Raw genomic sequence first — 20,871 nt, 5'->3', positions numbered from 1 at the left:
GCCGCTATGCAGAATCCTTGAGATACTGACAGCGATCAACGACAGGACGTAAATTCGCAGATTCTTGGTAAAATGCTCAGAAAATGAAACGGGCTGTTGATGAGAGAGAAAGGGAAATCTTCAGGATCACGGGGCACAGTGTATCTCAAGCTATTCAGATGCTGTTGTATAATTCATGCGGATTTCTATATTATAATAGTATTACTTCTTGTAATGCAACTGCACTATTCCTGTAACCTGTCTGCTTGCTACTCCTCCTTCTCAAATAGCCTCATAATCCCCTGCATCCCACGAGCTGCAGCAACATCCAAAGCCGTCAGGCCTTGCTTATTCTCCTTCCTAGCATCCAAGCCACGCGCCATCAATTCCTCGAACAACCACACGCCATCGGGCTCACTCTCACTCTCACGAGTGTCTTCCCGCCCGGCAATGGCATGTAGCAAGGTATCCCCATTGTCATTAACCGCAAATATATCATGAACTTGGAACATCTGGCGGACATCCTCTTCGGCAGGTGGTGGGCCGATACCGTATTCGTCTCGCTCCTTGATTGTCCGAACAAACGGGAATAAGGGAGTGTCTCCCCGGGCGTCACGGGCATTGACATCGCAGCCGGATTCTACGAAGCGAACGTAGAGGTCTTTCAGCTCAGCTTGGTGGTAAATCTCCTTTTCTGGTCGGTAGCTGTGGTCTGGGGAGCTATAATAGACTAATAGCGGGGCGAGAATGTGTAGTGCTGATTCGCCGTTCGGGCCTGTTATGAGGGGATTTGCACCGGCGGCAAGCAATGCGTTGGTCATTTCAAGTCTTTCGTTGGTATTCGAGTAACTGAGTGCGTAGTAAAGAGGGGACAGGCCGGCGTTGTCGGTTGTAGAGCAGGGTGCACCTTTTTCTAATATCATGGCGACGGTTTTGCATTTGCCTGAGCGAGTGGCAAGGTGGAGAGGGGTTGAGCCATCCTTGTCTGTTACGTTAAAATTTGCGCCGGCACGTATCAGTTCAATTGATGTCGACTCGTCGCCTGTGTAACATCCGTCGATGGAGGAGCAGACACTCAGTAAGGGGGTAAGGCCCTTGCGGTCTGTAGCTTCGAGAAGATCTGGCCTGGATTTTACGATGGGCCCAATGCGGCCATGGTGGTAGGCAATCTGATGGAGGACTGTGCTGTTGCTCTCCTCAAGCTCCAATAATGGATTTGCTCCCCTCTGCAGGAGGAGGCCCATAATCGTCTCTCCAACTTCTCTTGGTTCCAAGGCGGCAGCTAGGAGCGGCGTTTCCATCTTGGGACCTGTCCCATATCGTCTCTTTGGGTAGTATACCGCATTGACATCCGCACCAGCATTCAGGATCACGGCTACAGCTTCACAGTCGCGACTTTCTATGGCAGCAAATAAGGCCGGTACATGGCCCAGATTGATATCGGCGCCGTGGTCAATAAGCCTCTGGACGAGTTTACAACCTCGGTTGGTTTCTAATGCCACGAGAAGAGGCGTGGAGTCCTTACTGGGAGATAGTTTGTTGATATTCGCGCCGTGCCTTAGAACCACCTCTAGAGCCTCATCCCTCCAGAAGCCATGTTTACGTTGACCGTGGCTTTTGCCGGAAAGCGCACATTGTAGGACGGTGTTTCCATCCGAGTCTGTGATTTCAAGGTCTGCTCCTGCGTTGCAGAGAGTCTCGAGTGCTGCGATATTCCACCACTGCCTGCCCGCTGCGAGCATATGTGTAGCCGTATATTCTGGGGCTGATATCTCAGTGAATTCGTCGAAGTCCACATCGAACGGCTCTTGATATGAAGCATTGACATCGATACCCAATTCTATCAACATAGTCATCATCTGCAAGTTGGATAACTTTCGACCCGCTACAACGTGAAGCAGCGGGGGAGAGAAAGCATTAATATCCTTGACATACGGTGCCATAGTCTTCATCATGGATAAAAGACCCCAGTGCGCAACATAGTGTACTGGGGTAATCCCGTCAGGGCCTTTGGTCATCAGGTCTACTCCAGCACCTAGTAGAGCATCTAGTAAAGCCTCGTTTCTCAAGGATATCGCAGCTTGAAGAAGGCTATAGGCGTCTGCCTTTTCCAGACTAAGAGCTTGAACGATGTCCTCAGCGCGCATGCTTTTCGACGAGCATACCTGACCCATTAAGGCTGTTAGTTCACACTGCTGTGTGCGAATTGAGAGCAAATTCCATATATCCTCGTGACCTAGATGTAGAGCGATATCGCCAGCAGTTTGACCAGAGCTATCTCGCAGATTGACGTCTGCGCCTGCAGACAGGAGTAACCGGACAATATCCTGCATCATGTATGCTTCTTCTTCACGCTCGATAGCGAAGCTCAGATGCCAATGGGCATCATGTAGCTGGTCCCGCAACATTGGGGGTATGAAAGGTCCCAATGTGTTAGAACCACTAATAGTTCTTCCCCACAACTCTCCTCCGCTATATTTACGCTGTTTCCTTAGTGCTGCCACATCGACTTTATGCTCTGCAGCCATGTGCAGCGGGGTCCTCCCGTGGCAGTCTGCGATGTTTAGATTCGCTCCAACCTGCAACAGGTGATAGACACACTCAGAATTCCCTGAGCTAGCTGCGTAGTGCAGAGGAGTGCAACCATGATTATCCTTTTGGTCCAATGACCAGGAGCCTTCCGTGTATAGTTTGCATAGCATGCCCACGACACTGCTTTGCGCCGCGGCGGCCGCGAAGTGTAGCGGAGTTCGACCGTCATCTGACTGGGCCTGCATATCTGCCCCTGCCTGTATAAGTCTCCATGTGATGATTTCCGATTTTGAAGAAGCACAATGAATAGGCGCAAGACCTTCATTATCTCGTGCATTCACATCCAAGCCGAGACTTGGTTGCAAGAGGAAGTCTATCCGGTCACAGGTGCTCGGGTTAGTAAGATTGGCAACTTTGTGTAGAACTGTTTGCCCTCGATAGTCTGTTGCGTTGGCCAGCCCGCCCAGTCCAAGAATTACCTCGAGTTTAGCTTGGAGGGGAACGAAATGATCGCCTGATACGACAGCGTCATGGAATGGAGTGTTTCCATCCAAGTCGACACCGTTGATGTCAACCCCTTCCTGCATGAGTAGTTTCATAATTTTGAGGGTTGAATTCAAATCTTCCTCTCCATTCCCGTGCAGCGTTAGTTGAACTTCGGCAACTAAGTGGAGGCCTAATTGAGCTATTAGAACAGCTAGGCATTAAAATATGTCTCAGGTATACCTACACGACTTGTGATGAAAGTCTAATGCTTTCGCATTAGCACCATTTTCAAGCAGTCCAATGATGAAGTGTGGCTCCGCATTTGCGCACGCAGCAAGTAGGGCTGTCCTTCCCCTTCGGTCTCGAGATTCAAGATTTAGTCCTTTCTCCGTGAACAATGAGATAGCCTTTACTCTTTCGTGACCGTCGTTTCCAAAGGCTAGTTTATACAAACAGGTTTCTCCGGCTTTATTCTTGACCGTGGGATCTGCGAATTCCAGCCATTTCTGCACGTGGGAGTACTTGAGCATCCATGATGCGCAAATGTGATGCAGAGCCGTATTGCCATCCGAGTCTTGAAGGTTAGGGTCCGCCCCATTTTCGATGAAAGGCATAGCATCAAGGCTTCGATTCATCGCGGCAGAGATAAGAGGCGTTACAAGATCTCCATGCCGACCATGGTTGATGTTGGCTCCAGCTTTCACAAACAATTTGAGAACCCTAGAGTTCATGTTAACTATTAATAGGTTGTGCAGGGGTGTATCTCCCTTGTTGTCAATCGCACAGGGATTGGCACCATGTTGGAGGAGAAGCTCCACGAATCGCTCTGTTCTATCTGATCCACGGGGAGCACACATATACTGCTTAGTCCAGGCAAACAGTGCAGTCTGACCGGCCTCATTTTTTGCTTCAAGATCGCAACCTGCTTCGATCAGTAAAATGCCTGTTCTCTTCCACTCCTCGATGCTGCAAACGTCCCCTTCACTCCAACTTCTATATCCGGCGGCTGTCCAACCATGGATTGGAGTCTGTCCTCTTCCGCTCTTTGCGATTTCTATGTCAGATGGGGCCTCGGAATTACTCAATTTGGCCGATCTCGCATTTACGTCGGCACCATAATGAAGCAGAATACGAACTGTCTCCGGGTCACCGCGACGCGCAGCTAGGAACAAAGCTGTGTTGCCATAGCTGTCGCGCTTGTTCAAGTTTTCCAAAACCGTGGGGTGCCTAAGAAGAGCTTCGAGAGTTTTCGATTGACCTGTAGCAGACGCCCAATGTGGAAGGATTGAGCTCATCGAAGGGAGATCCAGGTTCCGTAGCAGTTCCAAGACACAAGCTGTGTGGCCTAGCTCACACGCATATTGTACCGGTGTCTTCCCTAATGTAGATGGACTCCACCTCCAGTAGCCATGGTCTTCGCAGGACTTTGGAGACATGGGGTCTGCACCAGCCTCAAGTAAACGTTGCACGACCTTGACGTGGTTACCCCTCGCTGCGTGGTGAATGGGTGCTAAACCATCGATATCGATGGTTGTAAATGAGGCATTGTAACCTAAGAGAACAGCAAAAGTCTCAAATTGGCCATGCATACAGGCATAAGTGGCTGCTGTCCGATTAAAAGAATCAGCAACATCCGGGTCCCCATGTGCCTTTAGGAGATGTTGGGTATATGCCGATAGGCCAGCCTGGGCGGCGAGATGAAGTGGATGAAAGTTATCGGGGACTGTCTGGTTCTTTTTTGCAAATATGAAGTCCTTCCAGCTTTCGAAACTGTGCTTATCATTCTGAAAGAGAGCATCTAATTGTAATATGAACTCTGGGTCGCTGGCATCACACTTGGCTGCATGATAGAGTAGGTTCTGCGATGCGTACTGTAGGAATGGGAAATGGACCATTAGCTGCTTGCGGTCTGGCTCATGGTCCGCTGGCTGGGTCGGACGCTCAGACAATGACCAAGATTTGAAACAGCCAGATAACAGATAATCAACACATAAGAGAGTGAGAGAGCGATGGGTTGAGGTAGGTGTTAAGACGGGAAACCGGTTGCTAGTTTCGGTGGGAGCTATCGCAGTATTGCGATTGCTGTCTAAAAGGAACTCGGTAAATGAGTGGTGAATGACTTGCACAGTTTCGTTATCTAAGATCTCTAGAAGTGGACCACATGATCTACGTATCATGGCTTTTGCATCCTGCGAGCTACTTATCCCGCTGCGATCAGAGGAAGCATTGACCAAAGCTGCTAATTCCGTGACCCGAAGTGGACGGCAAGCGTGTGTGACCCATGAGAGTAGCCAACATTGAAAGTGTTGGCTAGCACCAGAACGCAAAGAGTGTTCATGCAATATGCTGACATACATTTCTTCCCGTGAGCTAGGGAGGCGCTGTAAATGGTTCTCCAGTGGCAGCTCAGATTGCAAAAGAATCTGATCGAGCATGAGACGGGCATAGAGAAACAAGCCTTGTGCTTTTTGGCTGAGCCTTTCCTGGACAATTGACTGACCTTCGACCACAGCAGAGTTATCTTGCTGGTTACCTAGACGGTGAGCTATGTATGTGGCAATATCCTGCTCAATCATTGCCCCTGTAAGACGAATACGGTTCTGGAAGGTGCATTTAAGCGCTGTCTGAAGATGAGCTTCCGGGCGACTGGTTATTATCAACTTGGTTGATTCCGGGCTCCGTTGCCCAAGCTTTTGTAACGATTGAAGAAAGCCATCATTCTCGATCGCAAGCTCATCTAATGCGTCCAATATTACATATACCTTGGGAACAGTGTCAATGCCGAATAAGAAGAGGTTCCAGAGCTCATGGAATGGAACGCTATCGACAGTAGGGTGTAGAGCCAAAAGCACCTTTAGCCTTGCCTGAAGCAGGACACTATGACCTAAAAGTTGATACAGGCAATCTTGAACAAGCTGCCGAGGTTCGCTGTTTGTTTTGATGATTCGGCGAGCGAAGAAGAACAGTACCGGTATACCTTCTTCTTTGAAGGTACGAATCAACTTTGCAGCCATAACAGACTTGCCACTGCCGGGTATGCCTTGAAGCCATAAGGTGTTGTTGTTTGCATCATGCCAAGTCCGGTACTGATCTGTATGGAACAGCCAGTCTCCGGTCCCGGAGGCATGGGCACTCAGGTGTTTCTGATATTCACTGCCCTCCGTCTCGAACTCTGTTGGGGACAGCCAGATTTGTATCTGTTCAATATCATGGCTGGTCACTATTCGAAAGTTAGCTGGATTTTTGGCTGTATATTTAGAGCTGGTGTTCACACCGCTGGGAGCCAACTCTCCATCTGTGGGACTTCATTTAGCTTGAATAAATCAATCATGATAGCTTCAATCACTCACCTTGCTTTTCTACGAGTACAAAATCATTGTTGTCCATGGTTGAAGTCAAGATACTGAACGGTTGTTGTTTGGAAGGTTAGAGCTCTTCTTAAGAGGTGAACAGGCAGACGTGGGGCGAGCTTCTGCAGCCTGGCCAACACGAGTCGTATTTACCGGGCTTTCTCCACGCGTGACTGATTTCTATTTCTTGGTTTTGGCTTTTAACTCTAGCTCGCTTCAGCCTGTTTTTATTATTAATTCAACAAGTCTCAGTATATGTTGAGGAAAAGTAGCTTCAGGAAAAATCGGTCTGCGAAATGTACTGTGCCCATTTACGTCGTAGTCATTCTGGCTCCAAAGTGCGACAAATCAATAACGTGGCCTCCTTTTGATATATCAAATATCGCGGATGATGCTCGGCTATCTATAACCCTGACAAGTGCTCTGGGAGTAGGATACCCTACTCTCTGTTCTATGCTCCATTTCCCCATGTTACGTGCCGCCCGCTGCTTTCATTCAGCCGCTCCCACTCAGACCGACGTGACCAGGCTCAGCTGATGCTCTCAATATCTATCTGTACGGAGATGCATTTGTGAGAAAAGGCGTTGGTTGAGTCTCAAACTCGTGGATATCAGGATGTCTTGTCGTTGTCTATAATCTCATACTTTGTCCCGTTTCAGGTCTCCTGAGAGAACATGACCTAATACTGCCTGATTTAGCTCTCGGATTTCTTAGCATCTTCTTTGAGAGCCACGATCCGGTTAAGCACAACCGAGTCTTCAGTACTATCCGAGTCCATCGCCTATGTAATGGTAATATATTAGCAACTAGTCTCTGGGCAGGTATACGTAAAGGAATCGGTGAGCTTACAAAGTATGCAACCCGCATGGCTTGGAACCGGACGCCTTCAGGCCCAGACTGGGTCTTTTCGCCCTCAGCCTGCGGCCAAGGAGCACGGCGGCGAACCTCCTCAAACCCAGCGTTGACAAGTGCATCAGGGTAAACATTCTCACTGTCGGGATTAATGTCGTTGAGGAATCCACCTTCCGCAGCCTTGGGATTTTCGGACTTGAACAGCGCATTATGGATCCGAACTGTGACCTTACGAGAGCCTTCCGGAACCCACTGGATGTATGCCTTTGGTTTCGGAGCGTCTTTCGCCAACACGGCTTGGATCTCCGTTACCTTGCCGGTAGTCGGGTCCTTGGAGAAAGAAACTGCCTTAATAGGATGGGGCACCTGGAGCAAACCGACGGTCTGACCTGGCGACAGGCGGAAGAACTCCTTGGAAGAAACTTCGCGGAAATCGGACCGGTCGATATAAACAGTCGACGTCATCTTCAACTTATAGGAGCCAAATTCGGGCTGCTTTGGCGAGAATGGCAACACTAGCTCTTGCCCGTCTAAATCGCCGATGTCTTGGATCACGACGCGAACAGGGTCTAGGACCAACATGAGGCGAGGGACGGTTGTTTCGAGATAACGGCGAACCGTCTGTTCGAATCGTGCAATCTGGATGGTGCTGAGCGACGTAGTCACACCTAGCTCGTTGATGAAAGAAAGAATAGCACCAGGAGGCACGCCACGCCGGCGAATACCAATCAAGGTATAAAGACGAGGATCATCCCAGCCGCGCACATGTCCCTTTTCAACAAGTTCCCTCAAAATTCGTTTACTCATGACAGTACCACTGACATTCAAACGGCCTAAAAGCTGCGTAAGCAGGAGTTTAATTTGGTCAATTATAGGAATAGAAACTCACCATATTCGCGCTGCATCGGCTCATAGACACCAAGTGTCTTGTTCAACCATTCGTAGCTTTCACGCGCAGTAACAAACTCAGTTGTGCACAGACTGTGAGTGATGCCTTCAAAGCTATCGCAAAGACAGCTGTATAGAGAATTAGTAACCATACATCTGAACTGCCTTCACGCCAGCAAAAGCACTTACTGGGCAAAATCGTAGGATGGATAGATACACCACTTTGTACCAGTACGGATATGGGGGGTACGGTTCTTAGGGATACGATAGGCAACAATATCCCACATCTGAGGGTTTCCGTTGGTGAGTAGCTCCTGGCGCATCCGCAAAAAGGCTGTCTGCGGCTCATATTTCCCATCACGCATATCGCGGAATTTGGTAAGGTTGGTTTCCACATCCTGGGAGGCGTGGACGCAGTGGAATCGTGGCGATTTGCCATCTTCACCCCCGCGTTGCAATTTAAGATCAGCCTCACCGCAGTGGCAGACGTAGGCATTGCCTTGCTGAATCAACTTCTCGGCAAGGTCATACAAGCGCTGGAAGTTGTCACTCGAGTAGGTAATCTCATGAGGAGTAAATCCTGGGGGAGATATACCAATTAGCAGAGCGTACTAGATCAAGTCCATGCGGAGAACCATACCAAGCCAGTGAACTATATCCTTGATCGCATCGAAGTACTTCTCCTCCTCGGCGTCCGGATTCGTGTCGTCGAAGCGAAGCATAGTCACACCGCCGTGGTATCGCGCAAAGCCGAAATTAATCGCAATGGCCTTGGCGTGGCCGAGATGGAGATATCCATTGGGTTCGGGAGGAAATCTCGTTCTGACGTTTGGCGAAGGTCTCAAGTTGTAGACTTCAGCGAGGAAGCCCTGCTTGAACATAGCATCCGGATCGAGGGTGGGTTCGGCCGATTTGGGCGGAGCAACAGCCTTTGTCTCCGGCTTGCTTGGCTGGTTCTCTTTCGCAGCCGCCTTGGAGGCCTTCTTGGCTCGCTTCTGCATACGTTTCTTGAGCTCTCCCTTAGACACCATTTCGCCCGTCTCCGGGTCGAGCTGGAGCTTAGCAACTCCTTCCGCAACGGCGTCGGCCATTATGGCTTTCTTTGTAGGCTTTGCGAACACTGATCGGTGGTAGACTGTCGTGGATGGGAGGTTTTGATAGAATTCCCGCCGATGTGTGTCATAGCACCAGAACCCCGCCAGTGGCAGCCTTAGTTTTTCCTTTCCGCAACACGAGGGGCATGTGTCACGTGCTCAATTCAAGGTCCGCACGGCTGATTAAGCATGTTATCCACTCGGTTCAGATCCTCGGGTTAGCCCTATATAGGTCTTTTCAAATAAATAACAGGTACATACGACCACAGGGTGTGGAGAACAGGGCTTCCCGTCCGCTCAGCCGTACTTAAGCCACACGCCGGGAGGTTAGTAGTTGGGTGGGTGACCACCAGCGAATCCCTCCTGTTGTATGTTTTTTTTTCATATTCTCTGTTTTTTACCCTCGCAATATATACACATGACAATGGCAGTGTAGTTAGTCTGTTCTCTGGAAGCCTATTCAGAATAATAAGAGTACCTTAAGTGAGTCAAAATCTCCATGAAGAACTATACTATTGTCACTTGAAGAATAGTGAGCCATTGCTTTTTCGTTGTATATATGAAGAATGCTGGTCACCAACTTCATCAAAAGATCATACCATTTGCTTTGTCTTAAGCGAACAAGGATACGATCTCTTCCTCATAGAGAGCCAAAGTCTGCAATCTCGCCACACTTCCTTTCGCCGTCAAGATAAATGGCTTGTCCTTCGTGGCGAAGATCAACCGCTCCGAAGAGAGCTTCACACAGTCATGACAATGTACATTGACCTTCTCGATACAGGGCTTTAGGCTTTCCTTCAAAGCCGCATTGTCCAACTCCACCCCAGGAATCAACTCCACCAGAAGAACTGGCGATATCTGCCCATGGCCTCCAATGATCGCGGTCTTCACGCTAGGATGAGCGATGATCTCTGGTTCCAGAAGCGAAGCATGCAGTCCGTCACCATGAGCTAGATATACGTAATCGTCGCTGCGGCCGATGATCTTCCATAGTCCTTTGTGCACCGGATGCTCGATCCACAGATCATCTGTTCCGAAAGAATCGCGATCTGGATAGACCTGGAAGATCTGCTGCATTGCGCATTCGGGACGACGCACAAATACAAGCTCGTGCAGGTCGTTCATGCGGTGTTCGAACTCTGCCCCGGAATGCTTTTGGAAGGAGAGGTAATCCCATGCGTCCTTGTTTTGATGAATGGTCGTGAAGTACCCGCCTGCTTCGGTGCTGCCGACACAGGGGACAACTTGTGTGTAGGGTGCTAGTAGATTTCCAGATTTGGCCGAGAGCGGAGCACCAGCATAATGAACGTATTTAAGTTCTCGTAGCGCTTCAATGCCTTCGGGAAGGAGACAGAGTGCGTCAATTAGAGCGGGCATGAGAAGTGCACCGTCTATCCGGCCGTAGCGGAAAATATCTATAAGAAGTTTGGGGGTAGGGGGTGCTGGAGGCCCAATGACGGATGTCATATTCACGAACCCAGTCATGGCAAGGCTCATCAACATGCCAACAAACTATGCTAGTAAGCATATGTCCGGGATCAGGAAACAGCCTGAGGTCGAGGTCTTACATGCAGCGAGGGCAAAGGGGTGTACCACCTTCGCTGGGCATATTGATGAATATGAGTTTCTTCGATGTCCGGCAAAGAAGCCGCGGTATCGGTACCAGCCATCATTTGATGTGTATAGGTGATCGGCTTGGGATTTCCTTGGAGAAGGTTAGGGTATGGTTTGAATGTATCGAATTTAAAGAATATACCTGTTGTGCCTGAGGTGTGGAACACCAGCCACGGATCGTCTTTTCCTTCATCCCATGTCTTTCCATAAACTACTGGCGATGCTGCATCATCCCTGAGAAACTCCTCGATTCCTGGGACCGTGATACTCTCGATATGAGGTGCCTTTTGTAGAATAGCACCTACAGGACCGGCCATCTCGACCGGCCTGAGATACAATGTACAATTTTTCTTTTCCAGAATACGCAGCTGAGCCTCTGGTGTGATTAACGGCGAGGGAAGAATCATCTAGATTTTGATCAGCCTATCTCGCACTTCCTCGTGTTTTCCAGAAATTTTGGATACTATACCACTTTCTGCAGCTTTGCCACGGCTACGGCAAGAATCGCATACCGCAGATCCTTGGGGCCAGCATATGCAAAACATTGAAAAGGCTCGGACGTCGCCGGAAGGGCCTGAGTTAGCCATTGAGCTGCGTGGTTTGCTGCGTTATTCAGCTGCTGGAAAGTGATGTCGCGGTACCCCGCGGAAAGATCCTGGTCGTTGATGGGAAGCGAGATCCAGGGATTAGTGTTAGTGCCGTCTTTGGCGCGGTTCTCGATGACAGTGGCTAAGATGCGTTTGCCGTGGTCAACGCCAGGCAGTGGAAAGGTAGCAGAGACCATGGCTCTACGTAGATATTATTGTAAAAGGATGGAGGATCACTCAGTGGTGAGGCAGGGAAAAGCGATGGGGCCCGGGGGCCAAAGAGGGGAAGTGCCTTTGTCTTTATATGCTCATTCTAGTGGACCCTGTTGGAAAACCAATGCAATGGTAATAAATCAAAGTTACAAATTCCTTCCGAATCATTCCGGAGCTGCAACTGTACACATACTTTTGTGATTTACTGTTTGTTCATTATTCATGCGTTGCGTCGCATCCCAGGAGTGCGACTGCTCCCGCAATCCCAGCAAGGATTAATACTCACAACAAAAGACGATAGGCATATATATACATCGCACATATTTCTATAGAAAGCATCCGTCTATTTACTTCCGGACGGTTTAGGGCTTTGGAGCAGGCTCGCCCGATTTAGATCTCTGTCAAACGACCTGAGCGGGATATGGCCTTGCTTCGCGTAGTAGTTCATCTCATACCCTTTCCCATCTTCTATGGTGAAAGTCCTCTCGACTGTCACACCACTTTCATGTGTGGTCTTGAATTGTTTAAACCACCCAGGTAGCTTTCTCAATAGTGGGCGCAGGCGCATAGTGCACGCAGCGGCCATATACATGCCGCTTTCAACAATTGTCCAGCTCATCAATTCAACATCCGTCCCTAGATAAGAAAATGAAGTTAGGTCAAAGATCATCTAAGTTGAGAGGAGGGTGTACATACATGTAGGATCTTGCGTTGAGTGTTCTTGCGACGTGAAGAAAGAGGCGGTTCGGAAGCAGGACGCAATCAAGCCTCTGGTATCTGCATTAGAGCAACGAAAAAACGAATGGACGGGGCTTGTTTTTCTTGAGAAGTACTCACATGCTACCAGAGAGAAAGACAAGTGAAATAGCCACTCTCTTGGCTATTGATGCCTGTAGGTTCCACACTGTGTGCGCGGGGAGCACCATGATGGCAACATCACCAACTATATTAAGAATCCCACTCAGCTTAAAGAACAAGAAGAGGTTGATACATGTTCCATCACCGGTGCGATCCCAGAAGTATGCGAGTGGCCGGCATTCCATGGCACCGGCAATTGTTTGCGAGATCAGGAAGAGGACCATATAGACCATCAGGAGAACGGTGCATTTTCGAGCAACACCTGGCGTAAATATCGTATAGAGCAATACCAAGACCGACAGTCGCGAGAAGCAGTTTGAGTATGCCGTGACCCAGCTGAGCGAGTAGAGCAGTTTCCCTCGTACAATTATGATATTTGGGTCTTCCAGCACCAGTGCCTTGACATGGCGACCGGCGCCACCGTGGGTGACCGCAACTGAATTGAATCCATATTGATCAGCGCAAGGGCTCTATACGAAACAACATGAAACAAAACCGAAGAGAGGTTCAAGCTCACGATAACCGCAAATACAGGACGCTACCGAAAGGAGATACGCAGGAAGCAACAGGATATCTTCCAAGCCAGTTTTCACATTCGGCAGACTGCGGACATACAGACGAAGGGCCAACAGTATGGTTGTAACTATCAAGATAATCGACGATGCTGCGATGAGCCGACCAGAGATATTTTCTTCTAGATAGTGGGGCGAGATTTGTTCTCTCGGTATTGGCGTGCCAGGCATGATGTCACCAAGGTGCTCTTAACACTCGCTACCGATGGAGAAGAAATGTATAGTGTATCTATACACAAGAGCCCCTGCCATTGAAAATGAGAAGGATGGAAGACAAGTCGGGCGCCCTGGTTCCGGATGGGAGTAATAATGACCATGCAGCTGTCAACATCTGATGTACACTCCAGAGCCAGATGCTTACATGCATGTTCACAGCCCCATGCTATCAGGGATTAGGGCCGTCACATCAACGACAAAGCATGGTCTGTGTACGGAGCATGCCTGGCACCGTTCCATTTTAGTTGCTCCGAGGCTTATCCGCGGTACATGCAGCTGCAATGCAGTCAAGGCAATATTCCCTGTTTGGAGTATGGTTGGAGGGGTTAGTTTCAACATCAACGCACGGGAATACTATCTTGGGAAAATGTCTGCAGTATGGCGTTATGATGATCCCAATCAGCATTTTTGCCGCCGGAGGGGTAAATGGACGCTACCCGGAGTAAATTGGATATAGGACCAGCGCTAGTATGGCGCTCGTATTAACTATCTATCTATGGGGTTAATCCTCTAGTCAGCAATCGATCGCCGGAAGCTACTTGATCCTCATTCCTTGATCCAAACTGCTACCTCTGTATGCACTAGTATTACTCGATAGTCCATACAACCCGGTAGCAATTAATAATATTACATATTATCCCTGAATGTGTCAACCTGATTAGCAGACGCACGCATAGGCAGACATGAAGAGGCCGGATGGGTGGATACTAGTATTCTCCACTACAATATCGAAGCTGCAGCTAGTTTGGGGGCCAAATAACCTCTGCAGAAATGCGCACGAGGTAGAGCGAGGATACTACCGCGTATAAATTATATACGCAAGCGAGCAACGATCGCTTTGCGCGCTGAAATCAGCCAGCCCTACGAATTTACAAGCACGAAGATGCACTCCGTGCCACGGTTCCACCATCAACCTTGCCTACTGGGGCAGACAGCTGCATTGTTGTAATTTCCCAAGGGGCTGTCTATTTGTCAAATAAATGCACCAATAGATTAAATAGATTAAATGAAACAAAAGCAAGAACAAATCTTATGTTAGAAACGCGGCATTTCCAAATTATCTACGCCCCTTAACCCCTCCCAGCGACCAGGATGATAGATTTCTGCAGACAGATAAGACGTTAAGCTGAGTTGACCTCGTTTAAAGGCACAGGCAATGTAAGTCTGGACTCCACACCCCTGGTCTAGCGAGCGAAACGAGGCGTACTGCTCCAATGCCTTGAGAAAGCCATCCTGGTACGGGGTGTGTCCACCGCGACGTTGCAGAAACTCCACCAGACCCATGGCAATTGCATGATCATTTGGTCCGTAATGGCGTACAGGAATGTATACCTTGGTCTCGGGCTGTTGATTGCCGAGTTTAATATCAAAATTATACAGCACTCCTGATGTCTCATGTGATTTCGACGGGAGCTCCTGATTATGTGAGAAATCAGAGGGCAGACCAAGAACCAGAGACCACAACTCCTGCAGTTGCTCCAGCGCGCACTCATCCCACGAAGACACCGTTCCACCCGCAGTTAGCGTCTCTTTAACACTGGCAAAGCTGGTCGAGGGACTCCGAAAGTAAATTTTGAGTTTCGCTGCGGATGGATCGACGCAGTCGACAGCCACACCAATAATATGTGCGGGAGTGTCCATTTCTTCCTGATGTCGCAGGAAGCCCTGCAGCGGGGGATAGGCAGACAAATCGGAGAACTGTGGGAGCGTGCGAACGGCGTTGTCGAGAACGGCGAGTCGCGACCGATCGGTCTGTTCCGCTTTTACCGGGACCAGGTACAATTTGCACATCGTACGACCATCTCGTCCGAGGTCGAAACCAATAAAAACCGAGGAGGGACTGGACCCATCGCGTTGGGTGGCTACTTTGGCGGAAGTATCTTGATGAAAAGCACGGGCGAAGTGGGCGAACCACGTCCAATCCGCAGCGGGCAGTTGGCGCTGGAGGTGATCGACATATGCCATCGGAGCTTGGCGGTTGTATGGATCCCATTCCGTCCCTGCTAGAGGGCCGATTGGCTCAAAGCTGTATCGGATGGTTGGTCGCTCTCCGTCCCAGCTCCAGCTGTATTCCAGTGGAGAATAATCATCGGTCATAAAGCTCTTCCACCGAGGCGCCTGGCCCTGAGTAGGGCGTGCACCTAAGGCAGGCGCAACACTTTGAGAAACGAAATTGAGGTGTTCTTGTAGCGAGGCAGCGTTATATCCTGCTCCTCCCATAAGTGTTTTCAGTGCAGTTCCCACTGCATTTTCCCAGAACTGCGAATCCACATAGGGCTCGTTGGCAAAGGACGTCGTGTCCTTTGACTCGGTAGCAATGGCCGTGGATATGTGGCTTTTCTGGTATGAAATTAGTGATTAGTGATTTGTCTTGAGAGTATCCAGGAACAAAAAGAGATCTACAAGATACCAGGACGGTGTAGGGGCTCAACCTATGGCGGATCTGAAGCAACCTGGTTGAGCCGGAGGCGATAGTTCTTCTTCCCCATAGAACAGATGCCATAGTTGATCTGAGTGATCAAAAAATGAGGACAGTTCTGGAAATATAAATAGCGAGACCCAGGCCACCTCAGTTAGGTCCAGTCTTTGGCCTTGCTCATATCTTTCCGCCATAATACCGATGCTATTGGACCAACTGTTCAAATAGCGTCGGTTTTATTTGGCTTGGAAAAATGACGGCAGAAACGGGTTTTACCCCCACCGGGTTCCCTTTTGCGTTAGAGAGGACTCATTCGTGGGTATGGGCTGTTGGTGCTGGGGCAGTGGTGATATTCGTGCTCTATCTTACACAGCGCATTGCTCATGGAAGACTCGCCTACGCTCATGGATGTCAAGCACCCGCACGGTATGCCCACCGGGACCCTTTCCTCGGATTGGACTCCTTGCGAGACTCTATGCAGGCGAGGAAATCCGACAAATATTTTCGAAGAGAGCAGCAACTGCACCAAGTATATGGCAACACATTCATGTCGCTGCTATTAGGCAGCTGGATGGTGAATACAATTGAGCCAAAGAACCTTGAAGTTCTCTTTTCTACTAAATTTACCGATTACGAGGTTGGATTCCGACGTCGGAATGCATTTGCTCCCCTGTTTGGCAACAGCATCTTTCAGAGCGATGGAGCGCGTTGGCAAAAATTACGATCACAGCTACAACTATGCTTCTCGCGGGTACAAACCTCTCAGTTGGATCTCCTGGAGCGTCACTGTCAGCGTCTCCTGACAGCCCTTCCTGCCGACAACCAAAACTTCGATTTGGCCCTTTTCCTCCATCGCTTTGCTGCCGATGTTTCAACAGACTTTCTTTTTGGAGAATCAATCAATTCTCTCGAGAACCCCCGGAACCTGGACAGCGGAGCCTTGAAGGCTTTTGCCGACACCCATAGCACTTGCGAGCTTCGATGGCTACTGGGATCCATGTCATGGATCTGGCCTCAGCGTACATTCATGAAAAATGTCCGCTTGACCCACCGCTTCATCCAACGATACGTTGATGCGGCGTTGCAACGGGAAGTCGCGCCACCAGCAAAAGTTTCAGATCAACCAAACGAGCAGCGGATTCTGTTCATCGACCAACTTCGACAACGAACGCAGGATCCCACGGCACTTCGGGACGAGCTGACAACATTATATTTTGCAGGGACGGATGCCCCTGCCGCTTTGCTTATCAACTTATTCTTTGTGTTCTCCAAAAGACCGGATGTGTGGAATCGTGTACGCTCCGAGGTCCAGTCTCTAGGAGGGAAACTACCCGACCTCCAACAGCTTAAGGGCCTCCGATACGTGCAGGACTGTATTCGCGAATGTAAGATATCAATTTTCTCTTTGATACTGATGGGATCATGGCCAGCCTTGACGGCTAACTCTCTCTACCGAACTACCTAGGTCTTCGCCTTTATCCGCCACAACCCTCCAATTCCCGTGTTGCCGTACGAGACACCATTCTTCCCGTTGGTGGTGGTCTAGATGGAAGCTCGCCCGTGCTAGTGCCGAAAGGTATGATGGTTCACCTTTCAGTGTATGCGCTTCACCATCGGAAGGACCTCTGGGGTGAGGACGCGGATGAGTTCCACCCGGAACGATGGTCCTATGAAAAGCAAACATGGGTGAGAAACTCCTGATTCTTTTCAGCTTTTTTACAATATTCTAATCAACGCGTGTTATCGGAGTAGAAATATATCCCGTTCCTCGGCGGTCCCCGAAATTGCGTAGGGAGTGAGTTTCCCCCCTGTTTGGCATAAGCACTAATTTAATCACCAAGGACTAACTAACATCTATTGCCAGTGGACTTTGGTCTAAATGAAGTTGCGTATGCCGTGGTACGAATGGCTCAAAACTTCAAGACCATCACCAGTGTCGATCCAGACGAATGGGTGGAGGGGTCTAGCATCGCGCTGGAGTCGAAAAACGGCGTTAAAGTGGCCATGTGCAGGGATTGCCAGCGAGGAGAGACGTCTGGGAGGGTCTAGATAGACATCCCTCCTGTAAGATAGATAACATGACGAATCTAGACACAGCCATATGTAACGTACCACGCATGGGAATGCCTCCGGTACAGTGGTTGGACGGGTATGATAAATATGACTCCACTGTTGACACTAATGCCGGATATATACAGCTAAAATGCACCTAGTTTAGTGCTGACAACTTCAGTACGGGCCTTCTTATTCGCGGATATTAATGCTCATTGAAAGCCTCGTGTGATCCAGCCCCCACGTGCAATATATTGTGTAGAAAAGTACTGAAGACTCAATGAGATACAAATTGACCCACGACGATCATATACCTATCCAAGCACTTCGGGGCGAAGCGATGCTACCATGCCAACTCATCCTTCCGCAGCAACTTGTCCGATCCTGATCGTCGGTTAAAAGGTTTCGGAGAAGAATGGTTGCGCTTCTTGGCATTCATTGAAACTTTCTTGATTTGCTTGTTATTTGCTTGTTACTTGTCGGTTGGTTGGTTTTATTTAATTTATTGATTTGGCTTTTTTTACCCAGCATGTTTTTCTAGGTAAGCCGTCAATTACACCATAGACATTGAAATGGGAAAGCCATTCGAATTTCATACTTCACTGGTACTGCAGCAATGGAGTCTGTTGAATGAATTGCTGCGCGGTGCCGCCGGGGATTTGGTCCTCAATGGCAGCGGACTAGATATTCCTCATGTGGTTTACATTGCCAGGTAAAATAATCCCGGCTACACCGTGTACTCTGATTTGATCTAATCTATTCCAAACCTGTTAAAGATATGCAGGCAATGTGAGCATAAACCCTGCTGCCTACGAATCAATTAACCAGAGCCATGCTGCCATTGCCAAGAGCCTTTCCCAAGGGAATGTCATCTACGGTATATCTAGACCACCTTATTGTAACCCATGAAGAATGAATCCCTAACTGGCTGATGCAGGAGTGAATACTGGATTCGGAGGCTCAGCAGATATACGCGCAAACGACGTCCTAGCACTGCAGCGCGTCTTAACCCGCGAACTAAGCTATGGCCTATTACCCCCAGGGGCGCGTGATCCTCGCCCTTCATCTGATCGCCAGAAGTCCGCATATCAGGCGTTCGATCTGAGTCTCGAACATGCAGCCGAGTCTCAGCATCTGCCACTTCCTTGGGTGCGGGCTGCAGTCTTACTGCGTCTAAACTCGCTGGTCAAAGGCCACTCGGGTGTCCGGCCCGTCATCGTAGATCGCTTACGGGATCTTCTTTCCAAGAATATCATCCCCATGGTTCCGATGCGGGGGAGTATCTCTGCGTCGGGAGATTTGAGTCCTATCGCATATATTAGCGGTGTACTTCAGGGCAAGCCAACAATCCGAGTTTTCCGTCCAGGCAATGGACGCGATGTATACGCCGACGAGGCTCTTGCGGAGGCCGGTGTGGAACCGATATCCCTGACAGCCAAAGAGGGTCTCGCGATCGTCAACGGAACGGCCATGTCGGCGGCATGCGCCACGCTCGTGCTACATGATACACACCAGCTGGCCATGTTGGGACAAATTCTGACGGCGATGACGGTGGAAGCACTGCTAGGCTCGCCGGAGAGCTTCGACCCCTTCTTCGCGGACGTGCGTCCGCATCCAGGACAGATCGAGAGCTCACGGAACATCCGGGTGTTCCTGCGTGGGTCTCGACTCGCGCAGCAGAAAGACGGCAAGGATGGGTCGCTCCGCCAGGATCGATATTCAATCCGCACCGCGGCGCAGTGGATCGGGCCCGTGCTCGAAGATCTGCTACTAGCTCACCAGCAAATCAGCATCGAGTGCAACTCGGCCACCGATAACCCGCTCGTCAACGGCGACGGACAGTTCCTGCATGGCGGCAACTTCCAGGCCAAGGCCGTCACCTCGTCCATGGAGAAGAGTCGTCAGGCTGTACAGGCTATTGGCCGCATGCTCTTCACCCAGTGTCAGGAGATGATCAACCCCGCCACCAGCTGGGGTCTGCCGCCGAACCTGGTTGCAGATGAACCCAGCCAGTCCGGCATCTTCAAGGCCATTGACATTTACATCTCGGCCTTGACCTCCGAGCTTGGGTTCCTGGCGGGCCCCGTTAACCATGTCTACAATGCCGAGCTGGGCAACCAGTCGTTGAACTCGCTGGCTCTGATCTCCGGTCGATACACTGCGACGGCCGTGGGTGTGCTTACGGAGCTCGTCGCAGCGCATCTGCTTTCCGCGTGTCAGGCGCTGGATCTCCGTGCCATGCAGTTGCAATTCTTAGACGGAGTCAAGCCTGAGTTCTTCACCCGCACTGCCTCAATCGCGAACAAGCAGGGCCTAAACACAGAGGCTAGTAAGAACCTCCCAAGCACACTATGGGCCCATCTCCAAAAAGGACTAGAACAGACCGTCTCAATGGACAGTGTAGATCGGTTCCCTCACATAGCCAAGACTATGCGTGTCCCTATTCTGGATTGTGTGCCGTCTCAAAATGCCAACATTGAAGATATGCACTCGTTCATTGACCAGCTCGGTCCCTGGCTCCACGAAGCATGGTGTGCCAACCGGGACGCCTACCTGGTCCATGGCGATGCCAGCCCCATGCTGGGAGACGGCTCGAAGAAGATGTATCGCTTCGTGCGGACAACTCTTGGGGTGCCGATGTTGTGTACGAGGAGGATCTTGACGCCCACTGCGGAGGCGATGGCTACCGGACGGGTGGAGGAGGCGCCCACGGTGGGCGGATACACAAGTCTCATTTATCGGGCAATTCAGCGAGGTGAATTCTTGCCGGTCATCCAGGAGCTGCTGGAGGAGTGTTTGACGAAGGAGGAGCTGGAGCGGTAGTTTCGTTGTCTATATTCTGTTGAATGAGCGCTGTATTGTCGTAGAATATACGCTAAATCGAACAACATAGATACCATTTTCCTATCAATTAGAGAGTCGCGAGTCTTATACCGAGTCTTATCATCATAATTTTTATTATTCCACCAATGAAGCGAGTATCGATTTCATTTTACTTTCTCTTGTAAACAGGCAGAGGTATAGGGCAAGGAAGTCACATGCCAGGATAAAGAGAGTTGTAATAAACTGGAACCAAGCAATACCGTATGAAAACAAGGCTCCGACATCCCCGCATACTCAAATATACATCCCAGTCAAGTACCAAAGTAGTACTAACCA

The 20,871-nt window shown here is 49.7% G+C and overlaps 7 protein-coding genes across 7 annotated transcripts; 2 read left to right on the top strand and 5 right to left on the bottom strand.

The window, feature by feature from the left end:
* Window positions 1–248: 248 nt before the first annotated feature.
* On the bottom strand, window positions 249–6,384 carry BDV37DRAFT_274381 (ankyrin repeat-containing domain protein; the record flags this gene model as incomplete). Its single annotated transcript, XM_032085226.1, has 9 exons — window positions 249–2,253; window positions 2,287–2,590; window positions 2,624–2,656; window positions 2,693–3,137; window positions 3,168–3,187; window positions 3,242–3,828; window positions 3,859–4,030; window positions 4,079–6,217; window positions 6,348–6,384. 9 exons carry the CDS (start codon window positions 6,382–6,384, stop codon window positions 249–251), a joined length of 5,742 nt encoding a protein of 1,913 aa, XP_031937853.1.
* A 578-nt stretch (window positions 6,385–6,962) lies between these two features.
* Window positions 6,963–9,361, bottom strand: BDV37DRAFT_201277 (glutamine--tRNA ligase). The gene is made up of 5 exons (XM_032079854.1): window positions 8,728–9,361; window positions 8,277–8,667; window positions 8,089–8,216; window positions 7,197–8,032; window positions 6,963–7,128 (listed from the first exon to the last, which is right to left on the bottom strand). The coding sequence occupies exons 1-5, from the start codon at window positions 9,176–9,178 to the stop codon at window positions 7,042–7,044; spliced, it is 1,893 nt and encodes a 630-aa protein (XP_031937852.1). The 5' UTR covers window positions 9,179–9,361; the 3' UTR covers window positions 6,963–7,041.
* Window positions 9,362–9,534: 173 nt separating this feature from the next.
* BDV37DRAFT_257404 (putative AMP-binding enzyme) lies at window positions 9,535–11,203 on the bottom strand. The gene has a single exon (XM_032082941.1). It carries the CDS (start codon window positions 10,682–10,684, stop codon window positions 9,794–9,796), a length of 891 nt encoding a protein of 296 aa, XP_031937851.1. The 5' UTR covers window positions 10,685–11,203; the 3' UTR covers window positions 9,535–9,793.
* A 462-nt stretch (window positions 11,204–11,665) lies between these two features.
* Window positions 11,666–13,728, bottom strand: BDV37DRAFT_257401 (uncharacterized protein). Its single transcript, XM_032082940.1, has 4 exons — window positions 12,971–13,728; window positions 12,433–12,889; window positions 12,292–12,365; window positions 11,666–12,231 (listed from the first exon to the last, which is right to left on the bottom strand). The coding sequence occupies exons 1-4, from the start codon at window positions 13,194–13,196 to the stop codon at window positions 11,939–11,941; spliced, it is 1,050 nt and encodes a 349-aa protein (XP_031937850.1). The 5' UTR covers window positions 13,197–13,728; the 3' UTR covers window positions 11,666–11,938.
* A 439-nt stretch (window positions 13,729–14,167) lies between these two features.
* On the bottom strand, window positions 14,168–15,738 carry BDV37DRAFT_257398 (aromatic prenyltransferase). Its single transcript, XM_032082939.1, has 2 exons — window positions 15,652–15,738; window positions 14,168–15,581 (listed from the first exon to the last, which is right to left on the bottom strand). The coding sequence occupies exon 2, from the start codon at window positions 15,459–15,461 to the stop codon at window positions 14,277–14,279; it is 1,185 nt and encodes a 394-aa protein (XP_031937849.1). The 5' UTR covers window positions 15,462–15,581; window positions 15,652–15,738; the 3' UTR covers window positions 14,168–14,276.
* Window positions 15,688–17,997, top strand: BDV37DRAFT_201203 (cytochrome P450). Its single transcript, XM_032079852.1, has 4 exons — window positions 15,688–17,045; window positions 17,126–17,346; window positions 17,413–17,455; window positions 17,525–17,997. Exons 1-4 carry the CDS (start codon window positions 15,914–15,916, stop codon window positions 17,707–17,709), a joined length of 1,581 nt encoding a protein of 526 aa, XP_031937848.1. The 5' UTR covers window positions 15,688–15,913; the 3' UTR covers window positions 17,710–17,997.
* Window positions 17,858–20,668, top strand: BDV37DRAFT_201222 (aromatic amino acid ammonia-lyase). The gene is made up of 3 exons (XM_032079853.1): window positions 17,858–18,424; window positions 18,489–18,589; window positions 18,650–20,668. The coding sequence occupies exons 1-3, from the start codon at window positions 18,285–18,287 to the stop codon at window positions 20,533–20,535; spliced, it is 2,127 nt and encodes a 708-aa protein (XP_031937847.1). The 5' UTR covers window positions 17,858–18,284; the 3' UTR covers window positions 20,536–20,668.
* Window positions 20,669–20,871: the final 203 nt, after the last annotated feature.

The sequence above is a fragment of the Aspergillus pseudonomiae genome (genome assembly GCF_009193645.1).
Source record: "Aspergillus pseudonomiae strain CBS 119388 unplaced genomic scaffold BDV37scaffold_77, whole genome shotgun sequence".
In the NCBI taxonomy this organism is placed as follows: domain Eukaryota; kingdom Fungi; phylum Ascomycota; class Eurotiomycetes; order Eurotiales; family Aspergillaceae; genus Aspergillus; species Aspergillus pseudonomiae.
The sequence above is the reverse complement of the archived record's forward strand: the minus strand, read 5'-3'. Positions and strand labels throughout refer to the sequence as shown.

Coding starts and splice junctions, on each gene's coding strand:
- BDV37DRAFT_257401 (XM_032082940.1), bottom strand. CDS start 13,196: ATGCCTGGCACGCCAATACCGAGAGAACAAATCTCGCCCCACTATCTA. Junction 12,890..12,970: donor GTCCTGTATTTGCGGTTATC/GTGAGCTTGAAC, acceptor GATTCAATTCAG/TTGCGGTCACCCACGGTGGC. Junction 12,232..12,291: donor CTCAACGCAAGATCCTACAT/GTATGTACACCC, acceptor TTTCTTATCTAG/GGACGGATGTTGAATTGATG.
- BDV37DRAFT_257404 (XM_032082941.1), bottom strand. CDS start 10,684: ATGTTGATGAGCCTTGCCATGACTGGGTTCGTGAATATGACATCCGTC.
- BDV37DRAFT_201277 (XM_032079854.1), bottom strand. CDS start 9,178: ATGGCCGACGCCGTTGCGGAAGGAGTTGCTAAGCTCCAGCTCGACCCG. Junction 8,668..8,727: donor GGATATAGTTCACTGGCTTG/GTATGGTTCTCC, acceptor TATCTCCCCCAG/GATTTACTCCTCATGAGATT. Junction 8,033..8,088: donor GCCGATGCAGCGCGAATATG/GTGAGTTTCTAT, acceptor CGCAGCTTTTAG/GCCGTTTGAATGTCAGTGGT.
- BDV37DRAFT_201222 (XM_032079853.1), top strand. CDS start 18,285: ATGGGAAAGCCATTCGAATTTCATACTTCACTGGTACTGCAGCAATGG. Junction 18,425..18,488: donor CATGTGGTTTACATTGCCAG/GTAAAATAATCC, acceptor AACCTGTTAAAG/ATATGCAGGCAATGTGAGCA. Junction 18,590..18,649: donor CCAAGGGAATGTCATCTACG/GTATATCTAGAC, acceptor TGGCTGATGCAG/GAGTGAATACTGGATTCGGA.
- BDV37DRAFT_201203 (XM_032079852.1), top strand. CDS start 15,914: ATGACGGCAGAAACGGGTTTTACCCCCACCGGGTTCCCTTTTGCGTTA. Junction 17,046..17,125: donor GCAGGACTGTATTCGCGAAT/GTAAGATATCAA, acceptor CGAACTACCTAG/GTCTTCGCCTTTATCCGCCA. Junction 17,347..17,412: donor CCTATGAAAAGCAAACATGG/GTGAGAAACTCC, acceptor TTATCGGAGTAG/AAATATATCCCGTTCCTCGG.
- BDV37DRAFT_257398 (XM_032082939.1), bottom strand. CDS start 15,461: ATGGGAGGAGCAGGATATAACGCTGCCTCGCTACAAGAACACCTCAAT.